We start from the raw sequence: 12,730 nt of genomic DNA, 5'->3' as shown, positions 1-12,730 counted from the left end.
ATGCCACCTATACTTCCCGCTCGATGCCTCAGCAAGAGGGGATATCCTGGAGCCCGGACATCCAGGAATTTGTTGCAGTGTCGTGCCGGGGGCCTGATGGTCAAGAAGGCTCCCGCAGAAGCCTCTGACCTGGCCGCATGGTCCAGGAAGCATGACGTGTTGTTGGTGTTTTTTCAATGTATGCTTCAGACACGGGTCACGACGAGGCGTTCCCCATAGCGATCCCTAGAGGACACAGTTCGAAGTTCCCTTGAAAGGGAACTAATGCCACTTCAAATGCAGCTTCTGTGTTTCCTGCAGTGGAAAGATGAAGTTTGTTGATACTGATTTAATTTGAATGGTAACAATTCTACAGTTTCTTATTATTGTTCGGAGTTAATTGAAACAATGGAAGAATTTGATGTGAAAGATGACACATTTAATAAGGTTAGTGAAAAATGACAATTTAAGAAATGACATCTGTTTTGTTAAATAGTACAGCAACTCCTTTTCAGTTAATTGTTATTTCTACCTTTTTTCTAGTCACAGAGCACTTTATTTTGAGAGTTGTTTAAGTGAGAGAACAACTGTAACTTTGTCCAGATTGGGGGAATTGCAATGTTTAATATTTTTTTTATGTAAATAATTTTTTTGCATTAAAAAGTATAGATTTTTGTTTAAATATGCTGTCAATTATAGGTTTTAGAAGGAAAATCTGAATCTGCAAAAATCGTTATCGGCAGGTCACACTTACAAAAAAAAATCGGAAATCGGAATCGGCCAAGAAAATTGCATTCAGTGCATCTCTACTTTCTATTTATCAATCCTGAAATAAATGTATCACAGTTTCCACAAAAATATTAAGCAACATGGGTGTTTTCAACTCTGATAATAATAATAAATATTAGTTGAGCTGATGTTTTCTGAACGATCTTTGAAGACTGGAGTAATGGCTGCTGAAAATTAGGCTTTGCCATGACTGGAAAAAAATATTATTATTATTATTATTATTATTATTATTTTAAAATTAAAATGTGAAAAAATAGTTAATATAAATCATATTATTTCATAAGCATAAGAGATTTCTTAGTACTTACAAAATTTGTTTATTTATTTTTTTGATGAATTTGTTATATTTTATTTGTTGTCAACACTCAAATTATATCAATCTGAAAAATCCTAAACCCAGACAGTGGACTTTGCCTCCTCATTGCAGTCAGTCGCATGCTACTGGTGTGTTTATTAGTGCTGGTTTATTGTATGTGTTCTATTTACAATGTGTTTACATTATCATGTCTGTATTTACAGAGAATGTTCAGCGTAATGTTTCCGGGTATATTCTTTATGGATGTGTGTTCTTCTCTCAGACAGAACACAATGTTTCAGGAGTTGTCTCAGTAATAACGTTGGCACAGTGACATCTCACCTTTATTCTTTGTGTTTACTGAGGCAGCGGGCCAGATCGCTGACCCAAGACCCACAGATGCCCTTTAGCCTAGAGAACAGGGAACGCTGGGTATTAAAGTCAAGTTTGTAGTTTTGAGTGTTTGTATTAAAAATAATAATTTTACATAATCTCTCACACATAATTAATAGTAATGCTCATAAAATTCTGAACTAAATGAATAGTTTTTGAGTGATTTCACCTGCATGAAATATATAGAAAATATTTTGAACTTTTGAGAATTACTCAAAATTGTTTCTGTAATGATTTCCTGTAAAGGATTTCAGGCATTGTTTTAGACACACTTACAATATTTGGTGATGGCTTTAAAAAATCATAATAAAATATAATATACATAATCTTAAAAATAAACTGCAGTAAAACATTTCTTATTCCTTATTTGTATCTTGTTTTCCATGCAGTAAAAGTTTTTAAACATTCTTAAATCAAGATACATTTGAGAAGCAACATTGCTTAAGATATTAAGTGATTTATTTATTTATTTTTTTTTTTAGAAAAAAATTATTCATTTTTTGACAAATGTATCAAAATTATGTGAGTTTATGCCTGTCAAGAAAACATATCTGCCAGTGGGGTAAGAAAAATAAAGTTATTTCAAAGGAGAAACAAGATTATTTTCTGACCCCATTGGCTGTTATTTTTTCTTGTTTTGAGCAAACACATACTTTATTGTGATAAATGTTTCAGAATCAAGACTTAATCTTAAGTCAGTTTGCTTCTCAAGTAAATGCGTCTTGCTTTAAGAATGTTTGGATATTTGTGATAGAAAACAAGGCAAGCTTACTGAGTAAGAAAATCATTTTTTTAGTCATTGGACACAGTGAGTTCAATAGTGTCCTGTGTTTCTGATCTAATATAGAGACAGATTATGGATACAGAAAGTCACACATGAACACAGCTCTCTTTGGTTTTGGAGTAGGGAAGGTTTAATTTTCACCACGGGGAGTAGGAGGTTTTGGGTGGATGTCTTTATGTGTGCTTGTAGCAGAAGGAGAAGAAGCCATAATTTACTGCTTTTTTTGAACTAAAACACTACACAATGAAATGCGTAATCCAAAATACCGCTAAAAAACCTGTAAAAAAAAATTAATATGGAAAATTACTTCTTAGTAACAATTACATTGGGACGTAGTTTTACAGACTTTTCTTAGATTGTGGTTATCTATATTTTTCCCCTCATGCTTTCCTCTCTTGCTATCTTTCTAACCACTGGGATTTGTTGTTTTTCCATATTTGTATTTTTTAATATAAAAAACACACCTCGAACACATTATTTTCAAAAGTAATTGTATTTTTTAAGAATGATTGAGTGTTTTTTCTATTATTCGGTGACACTTCATTCCTTGGATGCTGACTTGCATTATTTTAATGATCCTGCTGTGGTTACATACTAACAGCTATCTCTCTCTCACACACACACACACACACACACACACACACACACACACATGCTGCCTTGCTGATTATTCTGGCTCTTTTGGGAATTCTCTTAGTCTATTTGTTCATCTCTGGTTTCAGTGTTACATTAAGCACAGTGGACTCTGGACCTTTGTGACAAACTGTTTAAAAGAACTCTCTCCTCTGCATCTCTTACTAAATAAACATTTGAATTAAAACCAAGTCTGACCTGATGTGCCTCTATTGTATGCTCCATTAACTAGCTTTCTACAAGTTATAGATAGACTCTTCTAAAAGTTCTACACTATTATGAAAGTGACAGATCCTTATCCTATAAGAAATAATTATATTAAAATATGCATCATGTTCCTCTGTGATGTTGTCCTATTTTTCCAGTCACTTTTTCATAGAAAATTTGTAAAAGGAAGTGCTCTAATCATCTGCTAATACAACTAGAAAAAACAGGCCTACTGGTCTTTTTGAGAAAGCTGTCTTTATGTAGTCTGCCAAGATTTGTTTCTGGAAAAAACATGAAAATCACAAACAGGTTTCAAAAACATTAAAGGAAATGCAGGCAGCAGTTATATGACACTTACAGGAAATATTAAAGGTTTGTGCAGTATGTACATTACAGTTCAAAGCTTTGGGGTTGGTAGTTATAGTATATTTTAATATTTAATTTATTCATGTGATGGCAAAGCTGATTTTTCAGCAGCTTTTACTCCAGTCTTCAGTGTCACATGATCTGTTCAAAAGTTTGGGGTCAGTTTTTTGGGCCCCCTTTTGAAAGAAATGAATACTTTTTTTTTGTTCAGCAAGAATGCATTAATCCAATCAAAATGACAGTAAGGGCATTACATTTTCACAATTTTAAATAAATCCTCTTCTTTTAAACATTCTATTCATCAAAGAATCCTGAAAAAATTAACTTCTTTAAAAAAGTAAGAATTTCTTAAACAAAAAAAAAAACATACTGGCCCCAAATTTTGGACGGTACTGTATGCTTAACATGCAGAGGGGGTAAGTGTTACTCTGATATCCGACTTCCTTTTTATTAATGTCCTTCAGCAAGCACTTCCTCTGACACAGTTGGGCCTACAACGCAGTAATCTGTCAAGCCAGGACCTCGCTTGAGTTCTCCAGAATGAGCTCCTCCCCTGGTCCGGCCCCTGTGTCAGCCTCCCCTGCCCTGGACTCCGGCAAGGCCAATCGAGGGGACTCGCCTAACACCTTACCCCATCTGTACACGTCCCAGCTCGGCATAGAAAGCCAGACCATCTGCATTCCATCTCCGTATGTGGAAGCCTGTCAGGATTATTCACCACGGCACGGGGGAGAGATCAGCCACGGAGCCTTAACGCTCTACAGCCCCGTGTCCTCCACAGTGCTGGGGTACACTCATCCCCCTGTGTCCGAAAGCCTGGTCCCTTTAAGTTCGACAATCTTCTGGCCTCCCCACACCACACACTCTGCGCTGTCTCTGCACTGCCCGCCTCCACTGGCCTACAGCGAATCACACGCACACACCACCTGGGAGGATGCCAAGACACACATGATTAACCAGGGCAGGTGAGAAAACAGCAGATCACATGCAGTGTCTTAATAATTGATATATGCCTTTAATCTCAAAGTAGCAGCTGTGAAATTGATAGTTCAGTTGCCAATGCCATAGAGACAATAAAAGCCTTGTTACCACATAAAATGTTTTATTTTGCTTTTCGTTTTATCTTGAAGTGCTTGCTACAGAAATCATGCAACATTTTGAGAAGATACGTGATATTACTTTTCTAATCTGACTTTGCAGGGCAGACAATAAAACACGTCTGTTCAGGTCTGTTCTGATAGGATCGCCGACAGCAGGGGAAGAAATGATTCTAAATGCAAATGAGAAAATTTACCTGTATTTGTGCATAGCTCAGCAAAATAAATAGACTATTATATAAAGCATAAAATAAATACATTAACTTAAAAATGCATTAAAGGCTATAATGTAAAATATGAATTAACTTGTGTTCTATGATGTTTTTGATATTCCTGACAAATTCACCTGTCACTTTGTAAAATCTAGCTAAATTAGGCAGATGTGAACAGGACCAAACATGCAAATACATATTTGTATAGGATATTATCACAAAGGGTTTAAAAAGCAAATAAAAATTTAATTGATCATAAAATTATCAAATTAAACAGTAATAATAATTTCCAGGATTTTCTTAGCTGTGTTTGCATCTGGGCAATTTCCTCAATTTTTTCATTTTTTAAAACTTGATCTACTAAAATTCATGAATAAAAATTCATGAATATTAAAACTGATAAAAATGATACAATCCACAAATTTACTAACACTTAGGCCTAATTTAAAATGATAATGGAATATATAAAAATAAAAGCGAATTCAAAATATTAATAAAAACTAGTTTCACGCAGCAAGAACCCTTCAGATTTTTTTTAGAAAATGTAAAAAAAAATTCTTCTTGCCCTTTTTTTACTTTATCTGTACCTTCATCTTTTATAGTTCTGTCCTTACTCATGCAAAGCTGTTAGGGCAGCAACTGGACGGTGATGATGGCTTGAATCCTTCACCAGGCATTTTGGGTAAAGGAGACACACACTTCTGTGCAGTGTGTCATGACTACGCCTCTGGGTATCACTATGGTGTCTGGTCATGTGAGGGGTGCAAGGCTTTCTTCAAACGGAGCATTCAAGGTAACATTGGTCAAGGTAACCATTTAACATAAACACATGCTCTTCAGATGTTCCATTTTCTGAAATGCCATGTTAATCAAAGGAGGGTTTTGGCATTTTGAGGTTTTCTAATCAGATTTTTTTCATGAATCCTCAAACACTCTACTTGTTCTGTGCGTGGATTTCTTTGAGTATGCCAGGGTCAGTTCTCTGTGTTCCCCCAACAAGTTTGTTTCGACGTTTCAGCCAATAGACTACTCAAAAAGCCAGATATGTAAAACACATCAGTTTTTACAAATACTAGATCTCAGTAAAAACCACACAGTATTTTATTCTTTAAAGGACACATTTTATTCACAGATTATATTAATTCCATGCAAAAAATGTATTCTTTAGTCAGTTTGCAATGTTCCTACTAATATCTCCAAGGATTACTTCATCGAAAAAAAAAACGTTATAGAGGAATATTTTGTAATTTAGATTTTGCAAACATCAGATAACGTCATCAAAACATCAAAATAACAAATGAATATGATAAATAGGATTGTCAAAGTCAATGTGTGTGATTAGTGATTAGTATTACTTTTATAGCTTTTTAATTTGATGCTAAAACAGTTTTGGATATATTATATTTGGATATATAATTTTTTATATTGAAATCTATTTTAAAATGTAATGTTTTCCTGTTATGGAAAAGCAGAATTGTCAGTCTAGTCTTCAGTGTCACATGATTCTTCAGAAATCATGCAACACCCGTTTCTTATTATTATCAATTTTAAGAACAGTTGTGCTGTTTAATAGATTTGTGGAAACCGTGATACATTTTTTTTCATGATTCTTTGATTAAAAGGAAGTAAAAAAAAAAACAAGTTATTTGAAATATACGTCTTTTGTAACATTACACGTCACATTTGCAAAATGTATAAATTTTTATAACATTATGCATGCATCCTTGCTAAATAATTGTATTAATTTCTTTCAAGCTTTTGAACGGTAGAGTGTATGTTTAATTATATTATAATTTCTAAAGGTAACATTTCAAACATTGATTATTAATATAAGCTCATGTTTCTGGAAGTTAATCCCATACAGAAATGAGATGGTTTATACAGGGTTAGGGACTGAAAATTTGTAATCATTAAAAATCTTTAAATATATTTAGTTTTTTGCTATTGTAGGTTAAAATTTGATCACCTTCATGCTAGTAAAAGCAAAATAGGAGTTTTGTAACAGAGCTTGCGGGTAAGCTTTCTATCACAGACACCACTAACTTGGCATCATGGCTTATTTCATGTTTTAAAAAAAAAAAAAAAAAAATGCATTACATTTCATAAAAAATTACAAAGAAGTAGCAAGCAACACTGAATTAAATGACATTTTGAAGTAGAAAGACTGAAATAGTATTTTCTTCTAAAACATTATCCAATAGTCTTCCAAAAATATTTTTTTTTTACAGTGCAATGAGTACAATGAGATGACATTAAAAAGCTGAATTTAACCAAGACATCCAAGGATGTGAGTTTAATTTAATTTTTTTTCTCTCAATCTTCTTCAGGACACAATGACTATATTTGTCCAGCCACCAACCAGTGCACCATTGACAAGAGCCGACGCAAGAGCTGCCAGGCCTGTCGACTCCGCAAGTGCTATGAAGTGGGCATGATGAAGTGTGGTAGGAAGCTGCCTCTTCCTTTTCTGTGTGTAGCCACTTATTATTTACTGGGGGATAAGATATGTCAAACTTTATATATTTTTGGTCACTTGTTACTTTGGGGACCAATTCTCACTATTAACTAACTATTAACTACAACGTTTGCATTAATAAACTTCTAACTTTCTTTTTTGTAATAGTTAGTAATGTATGGGGTCGGTTTAAGGGATCGAAAATATTATTATGTTATATATTATGTTAAAATAGTATTATATTAATATGTGCTTTATAAGTACACAGCCAGTATGCTAGCTAATAAGCAACTAGTCAATAGTGAGAACTGGTCCTTAAACTAAGGTGTTATCATATTGGACAGTGTGTGCTGTGCTGAGTGTGCACTTTTGATGCGTGTGTGTAATTGTGTGTGTGAACAGGTGTGAGGCGGGAACGCTGCAGTTACCGAGGTGCTCGTCATCGTCGCAACCCCCCGATCAGAGACAGCTCAGGCAGGGCGTTAGGGGTCAGAGGTCGTTCCCAGCCTCATTTAGAATTTCCCCTCAGTCCCACTCATCCACTCTTCCCTTCGGGGGACAGAGCTGAGAGGTGTGGCCAGAGCCTCTCCCCAGAGCAGTTGGTCAACTGTATTCTGGAGGCGGAGCCTCCTCAGATTTACCTGAGAGAGGCAATAAAGAAGCCGTACACGGAGGCCAGCATGATGATGTCACTAACCAACCTCGCTGACAAGGAACTGGTGCTCATGATCAGCTGGGCGAAGAAGATACCAGGTGTGTGCTTGTATAAATGCCTGAAACACTCTGATTCGTAATCTGTCACACATTGCACTTTTTAAGCAATGCATAACTTTTCCCATATGGAAACGTGATATATGACTTTTATTGTCCTTTATCGAGAGTGATATTGCTATACTGTATATGTTACCTATATAATTTTCATATACATACATTCTCTGGTTAGATGAAGATATAAATTTATAACATATAAAATCTGTATAATAAAATATGTATGTACAAAAGTTAATAATATCTATATGTAGATTTTTTTTATATGGTTACATTTGTTGCAAGTTGCAACCATATATGTCAACAATTTTTTATTTTATTTATATATGAAACTTTATTAAAACAACATATATACAAAAAAACTGTAATACATGCCTATCTTTTATATTATACAATATCGACATGTATTGATGGGTTTTAGAATGGATATACATGTACATGTATGTCCAAAATATAGTACACATATATATAAACATACATATTTGTATGGGCTAGATATGTTAATATATGAAATTGTTCAAGTTTCTGTTAGGTTTCATATGTTTTTACTTCATATATGTTTCATATATGGAAATTTAATGTACGTATATTACATTTGCGTATACCTTTAAATTTTTTTGTTTTAGTTTAAAGTGTTTTTATAAAGTTATTAAGTCAAAAATTTCTAGCAAATTGATTTCTTGTCATTTCTAAAAGGTTAATGGGATTCAGTCATTATTCAGTCACCCTCATGTTGTTTCAAACTGGAATGATTTTCGGTCTCCTGTGGAATAAACAAAATAATTTAGCAGAATATTGCTTATCCATTCAGTGAAAGTGAATGGTGAGCAGGGGCTCTCATGCTCCAGAAATGACAAAAAAGCATTAAAAATAAATACAAATCATTTTGTGTGAGTGTATGTGCACGCACTTCCAGCATTTGAAGGGCAAGCAGCTGTGTAAGAGTGTGTTCCGGAAGACATTTGTGTGTTTGTTACTCCTCTCGCAGGTTTTGTGGAGCTGACTTTGTCAGATCAGGTGCATCTGTTGGAATGCTGCTGGCTGGATATATTGATGTTGGGACTGATGTGGAGATCCGTGGATCATCCCGGGAAACTCATCTTCTCACCTGACCTCAAACTCAACAGGTAAAATCTCCCACTCCACAGCACAGATGACACACTGAAGAAGAACATAGTGAATGTTTTGATCAAAATGTGTTGTAGACACACCTTCATGGCCCTGATATGCTCACAGCAAAGTTATTTTCCATTCTTTGCTTAGGGGTAAAAGGAAGTTTGAAATACCTTTGCCACGGTATACTGTTAGTATATATATATATATATATATATCTCTCTTCTTTTTACTTTTTATTATTTTAAAATACTTTTAATATATGTAAATATATTTTTAGTATACTTATATATATATATATATATATATATATATATATTTATAAGCAAAATAGTACAGCCTAACAATGTATGTTCTGACAAAATTATTTTGCACGCAAAGTAATTTGAATATAATTCCATTATATTAAAACAGATTTTTTTAGGTGCCAGGCTCCTAAAATTGTAAAATGGACTTTAATTTCTTCCCGTCTCCTTTATTGACATAGTTGAGGATAGTTTGGGATTGTGCATGTTCTTGTGGTGGTGATTAGTCACAAGACATTTATGGCTTAAGTGATTGGCCTTTTTCCCTTTTATCTCTTTTTCAAACCTTTTCTTTTTTTCTTTCTTTTTTTGTTTGTTTGTTTGTTTGTTTCTTTCTTTCTTTCTTTCTTTCTTTCTTTCTTTCTTTCTTTCTTTCTTTCTTTCTTTCTTTCTTTCTTTCTTTCTTTCTTTCTTTCTTTCTTTCTTTCTTTCTTTCTTTCTTTCTTTCTTTCTTTCTTTCTTTCTTTCTTTCTTTCTTTCTTTCTTTCTTTCTTTCTTTCTTTCTTTCTTTCTTTCTTTCTTTCTTTCTTTCTTTCTTTCTTTCTTTCTTTCTTTCTTTCTCTCTAATTCTTTCAGGGATGAAGGGACCTGTGTTGAAGGCATCATGGAGATCTTTGACATGCTGCTGGCCACCACCTCCAGATTCAGAGAACTGAAGCTTCAGAGAGAGGAATACGTCTGCCTCAAAGCCATGATCCTTCTCAACTCCAGTATGACACTATTCTGATTGTGTGTGTGTACGTTATTGTGCGAGATTAAAATGCAGTTTGTATCTTGTTTTTTTTCCTCTACATAACTGTAGTAGGGCATACTAATTACAACATGCAAACTATATTTACATGACTGGTGTGGTCTCCTGCCAATGCCGCCCTCTTGTGTTTTAACCCTATAAAGCCTACTGTATCATCTTTGATACATGAATATCTTTTATACGTGATTAAATAATCAACATGATCAAAATTTTGCTGAAAACATGCCTTCTGAACTTTGATTGATAGATCATATTTTTTTAAAAAGCAAAGGCCTTTTAGTATAATTGTAAAAATGTCCTCGATATTGTGGTACGCGTCTTTTCGGTCTGAAATCTTTAATGATTTTAATAAAGCAAATGTAAGAATAACTTTTATATTGTAAGTAATATTTAAAGAACACCTACCGGGCTGAAGCAACTTAGATTTATTTGAATATACTTTTTTTTTTTTAATTTTTTTTTTTAGAAAAATCATGTTAAAATCTGAGTTTAAAATATGATGAATGTTTGTTTGTACATCTCTCATTCATTATTATATTACATTGCACTGCATTATGTTTTGATCACAAAACTAAGCATTTAAATATCATCTTACTAGATGTATTATCTGGAGATATACAGTGGCAAATGATATTTATGCACTTAGTAGTCTGCCAGACTGTTACAAACATAATTGATTTACATTACATTACATTAACATTTCATTTTATTTTTTTTCGTTATATAAATAACAACATTACACCAAATTGTATATTTTTGCTCAGTTTGAGCCTCTAAATAAAGCGGAGGTCAAAATAATTTTTTTCCCCCTCAAATATGTGACCCTGGACCACAAAACCAGTTTTAAGTAGCACGGGTATATTTGCAGCAATAGCCAAAAATACATTGTATGGGTCAACAGTATCGAATTTTCTTTATGCCAAAAATCATGAGGATATTAAGTAAAGATCATGTTCCATGAAGATATTTTGTAAATTTCCTAACATAAATATATCAAAACTTAATTGTTGATTAGTAATATACATTGCTAAGAACTTCATTTGGACAACTTTAAAGGCAATTTTTTTCAATGTTTTGATTTTTTGCTCCCTCAGATTCCAGATTTTCAAATAGTTGTATCTCGGCCAAATATTGTCCTATCCTAACAAACCATACATCAATGGAAAGCTTATTTATTCATGTATAAATTGAAAAATTTATCCTTATGACTGGTTTTGTAGTCCTGGGTCACATATGAGCTCCATATTCTCACTACAGTATATCACACTATATGAGCCATAAAATTTATTTTTTTTTTTTTGTCTGACTGTTCAATTAAAAGAATATATTTTTTTCAGGCTATTATTTTGTATGTCAGGCTTTACAGGGTTAAAACTGCAGTCTGATTGATGACTCTATGAAAAGGTTGTGGCTAGATGGTAACCTTTGTTCAGTCATATTATCACAAAATTAACTGTTATCTCTTTAACCACATCAGATGTTGTGATTCACTTCTGTTGTGTGCTTGTTAACAGATAACTGTTCAAGCTTGCCACAAACTCCTGAAGATGTGGAGAGCCGTGGCAAGGTTCTGAGGCTGCTGGACTCTGTGACTGACGCTCTAGTTTGGACCATCTCCAGGTCAGGCTTGTCCTCACAGCAACAGTCCATCCGGCTCGCCCATCTGCTAATGCTGCTCTCACATATTCGACACCTCAGGTACCACAGCAGACTGTGTTTGTGATCTCACAGGGGTTGTATTATATACTTTCACAGCATTTTGTTTCAATTTTCACTGGCTCACTGTTCCTTTCTTCTGTTATCCATAGCAACAAAGGCATCGAGCATCTGTCAACCATGAAGAGAAAAAACGTGGTGCTGCTGTATGATCTTCTGCTAGAGATGCTGGATGCCAACACATCCCAGAGCAGCCGAATGCTAGCGGCTCACACAAAAGCCTCTCTCCGGTCGGACACACAACAGACCACAGAGATCCTCCACACATCCAGACAGCAGCCTGCGCTGAAAGAGAGCAACCAGGAGACCCGGCACAGTCCACAGTGAGTGTATCCATACATGCACACTCGTGTTGAATTGTGCCATTTTTAGTAATACAGAAATCATATTTTGTGAAAAATCCACCCACAAGTTTATTAAAAGATAACCACAAGATATCCAAATGATAGTTAAGTTTATGTAACTGGTTGCCATTCAAAAGGGTGGGGTCAGAAAAAAATAAAAAGAAATTAATACTTTTATTCAGCAAGGATGCATTAAATTGATCAAAAGTGACAGCAAAGACTTTGATTTTGTTGCAAAATAGTTTACTATGTTAGAAAAGATTTCTATTTCAAATAAATGCTGTTTTTTTTTTTTTAAAACAGCAACAAATTTTTTCAACAAATCCTGAAAAAATTAATCATGGTTTACACAAAATATTAAGCAGCACAACAGTTTTTAACACTTATAATAAGAAATGTTCTTGAGCAGCAAATCAGCATATTAGAATGATTTCTGAAGGATCATGTGACACTGAAGACTGGAGTAATGATGCTGAAAATTCAGCTTTGCCATCATAGGAATAAAGTGCATTTTGAAATATAT

General features: G+C 34.1%; 1 protein-coding gene across 1 annotated transcript in view; it reads left to right on the top strand.

The window, feature by feature from the left end:
* Positions 1–12,730, top strand: part of esr2b (estrogen receptor 2b) — a 30,136-nt gene that overhangs the window by 15,094 nt on the left and 2,312 nt on the right. The window contains 10 exon segments of the mRNA XM_016442265.1: positions 3,911–4,411; positions 5,358–5,548; positions 7,083–7,199; positions 7,613–7,800; positions 7,803–7,874; positions 7,876–7,963; positions 8,967–9,105; positions 9,973–10,106; positions 11,662–11,845; positions 11,956–12,186. Of these exon segments, the coding sequence (XP_016297751.1) occupies positions 3,987–4,411; positions 5,358–5,548; positions 7,083–7,199; positions 7,613–7,800; positions 7,803–7,874; positions 7,876–7,963; positions 8,967–9,105; positions 9,973–10,106; positions 11,662–11,845; positions 11,956–12,186 (1,769 nt within the window). The 5' untranslated portion in view covers positions 3,911–3,986.

Source organism: Sinocyclocheilus anshuiensis, unplaced genomic scaffold, assembly GCF_001515605.1.
Source record: "Sinocyclocheilus anshuiensis isolate Anshui unplaced genomic scaffold, SAMN03320099.WGS_v1.1 scaffold487, whole genome shotgun sequence".
Lineage (NCBI taxonomy): Eukaryota > Metazoa > Chordata > Actinopteri > Cypriniformes > Cyprinidae > Sinocyclocheilus > Sinocyclocheilus anshuiensis.
Note: the sequence above shows the minus strand (reverse complement) of the source record. Positions and strands in the feature narration are given on the sequence as shown.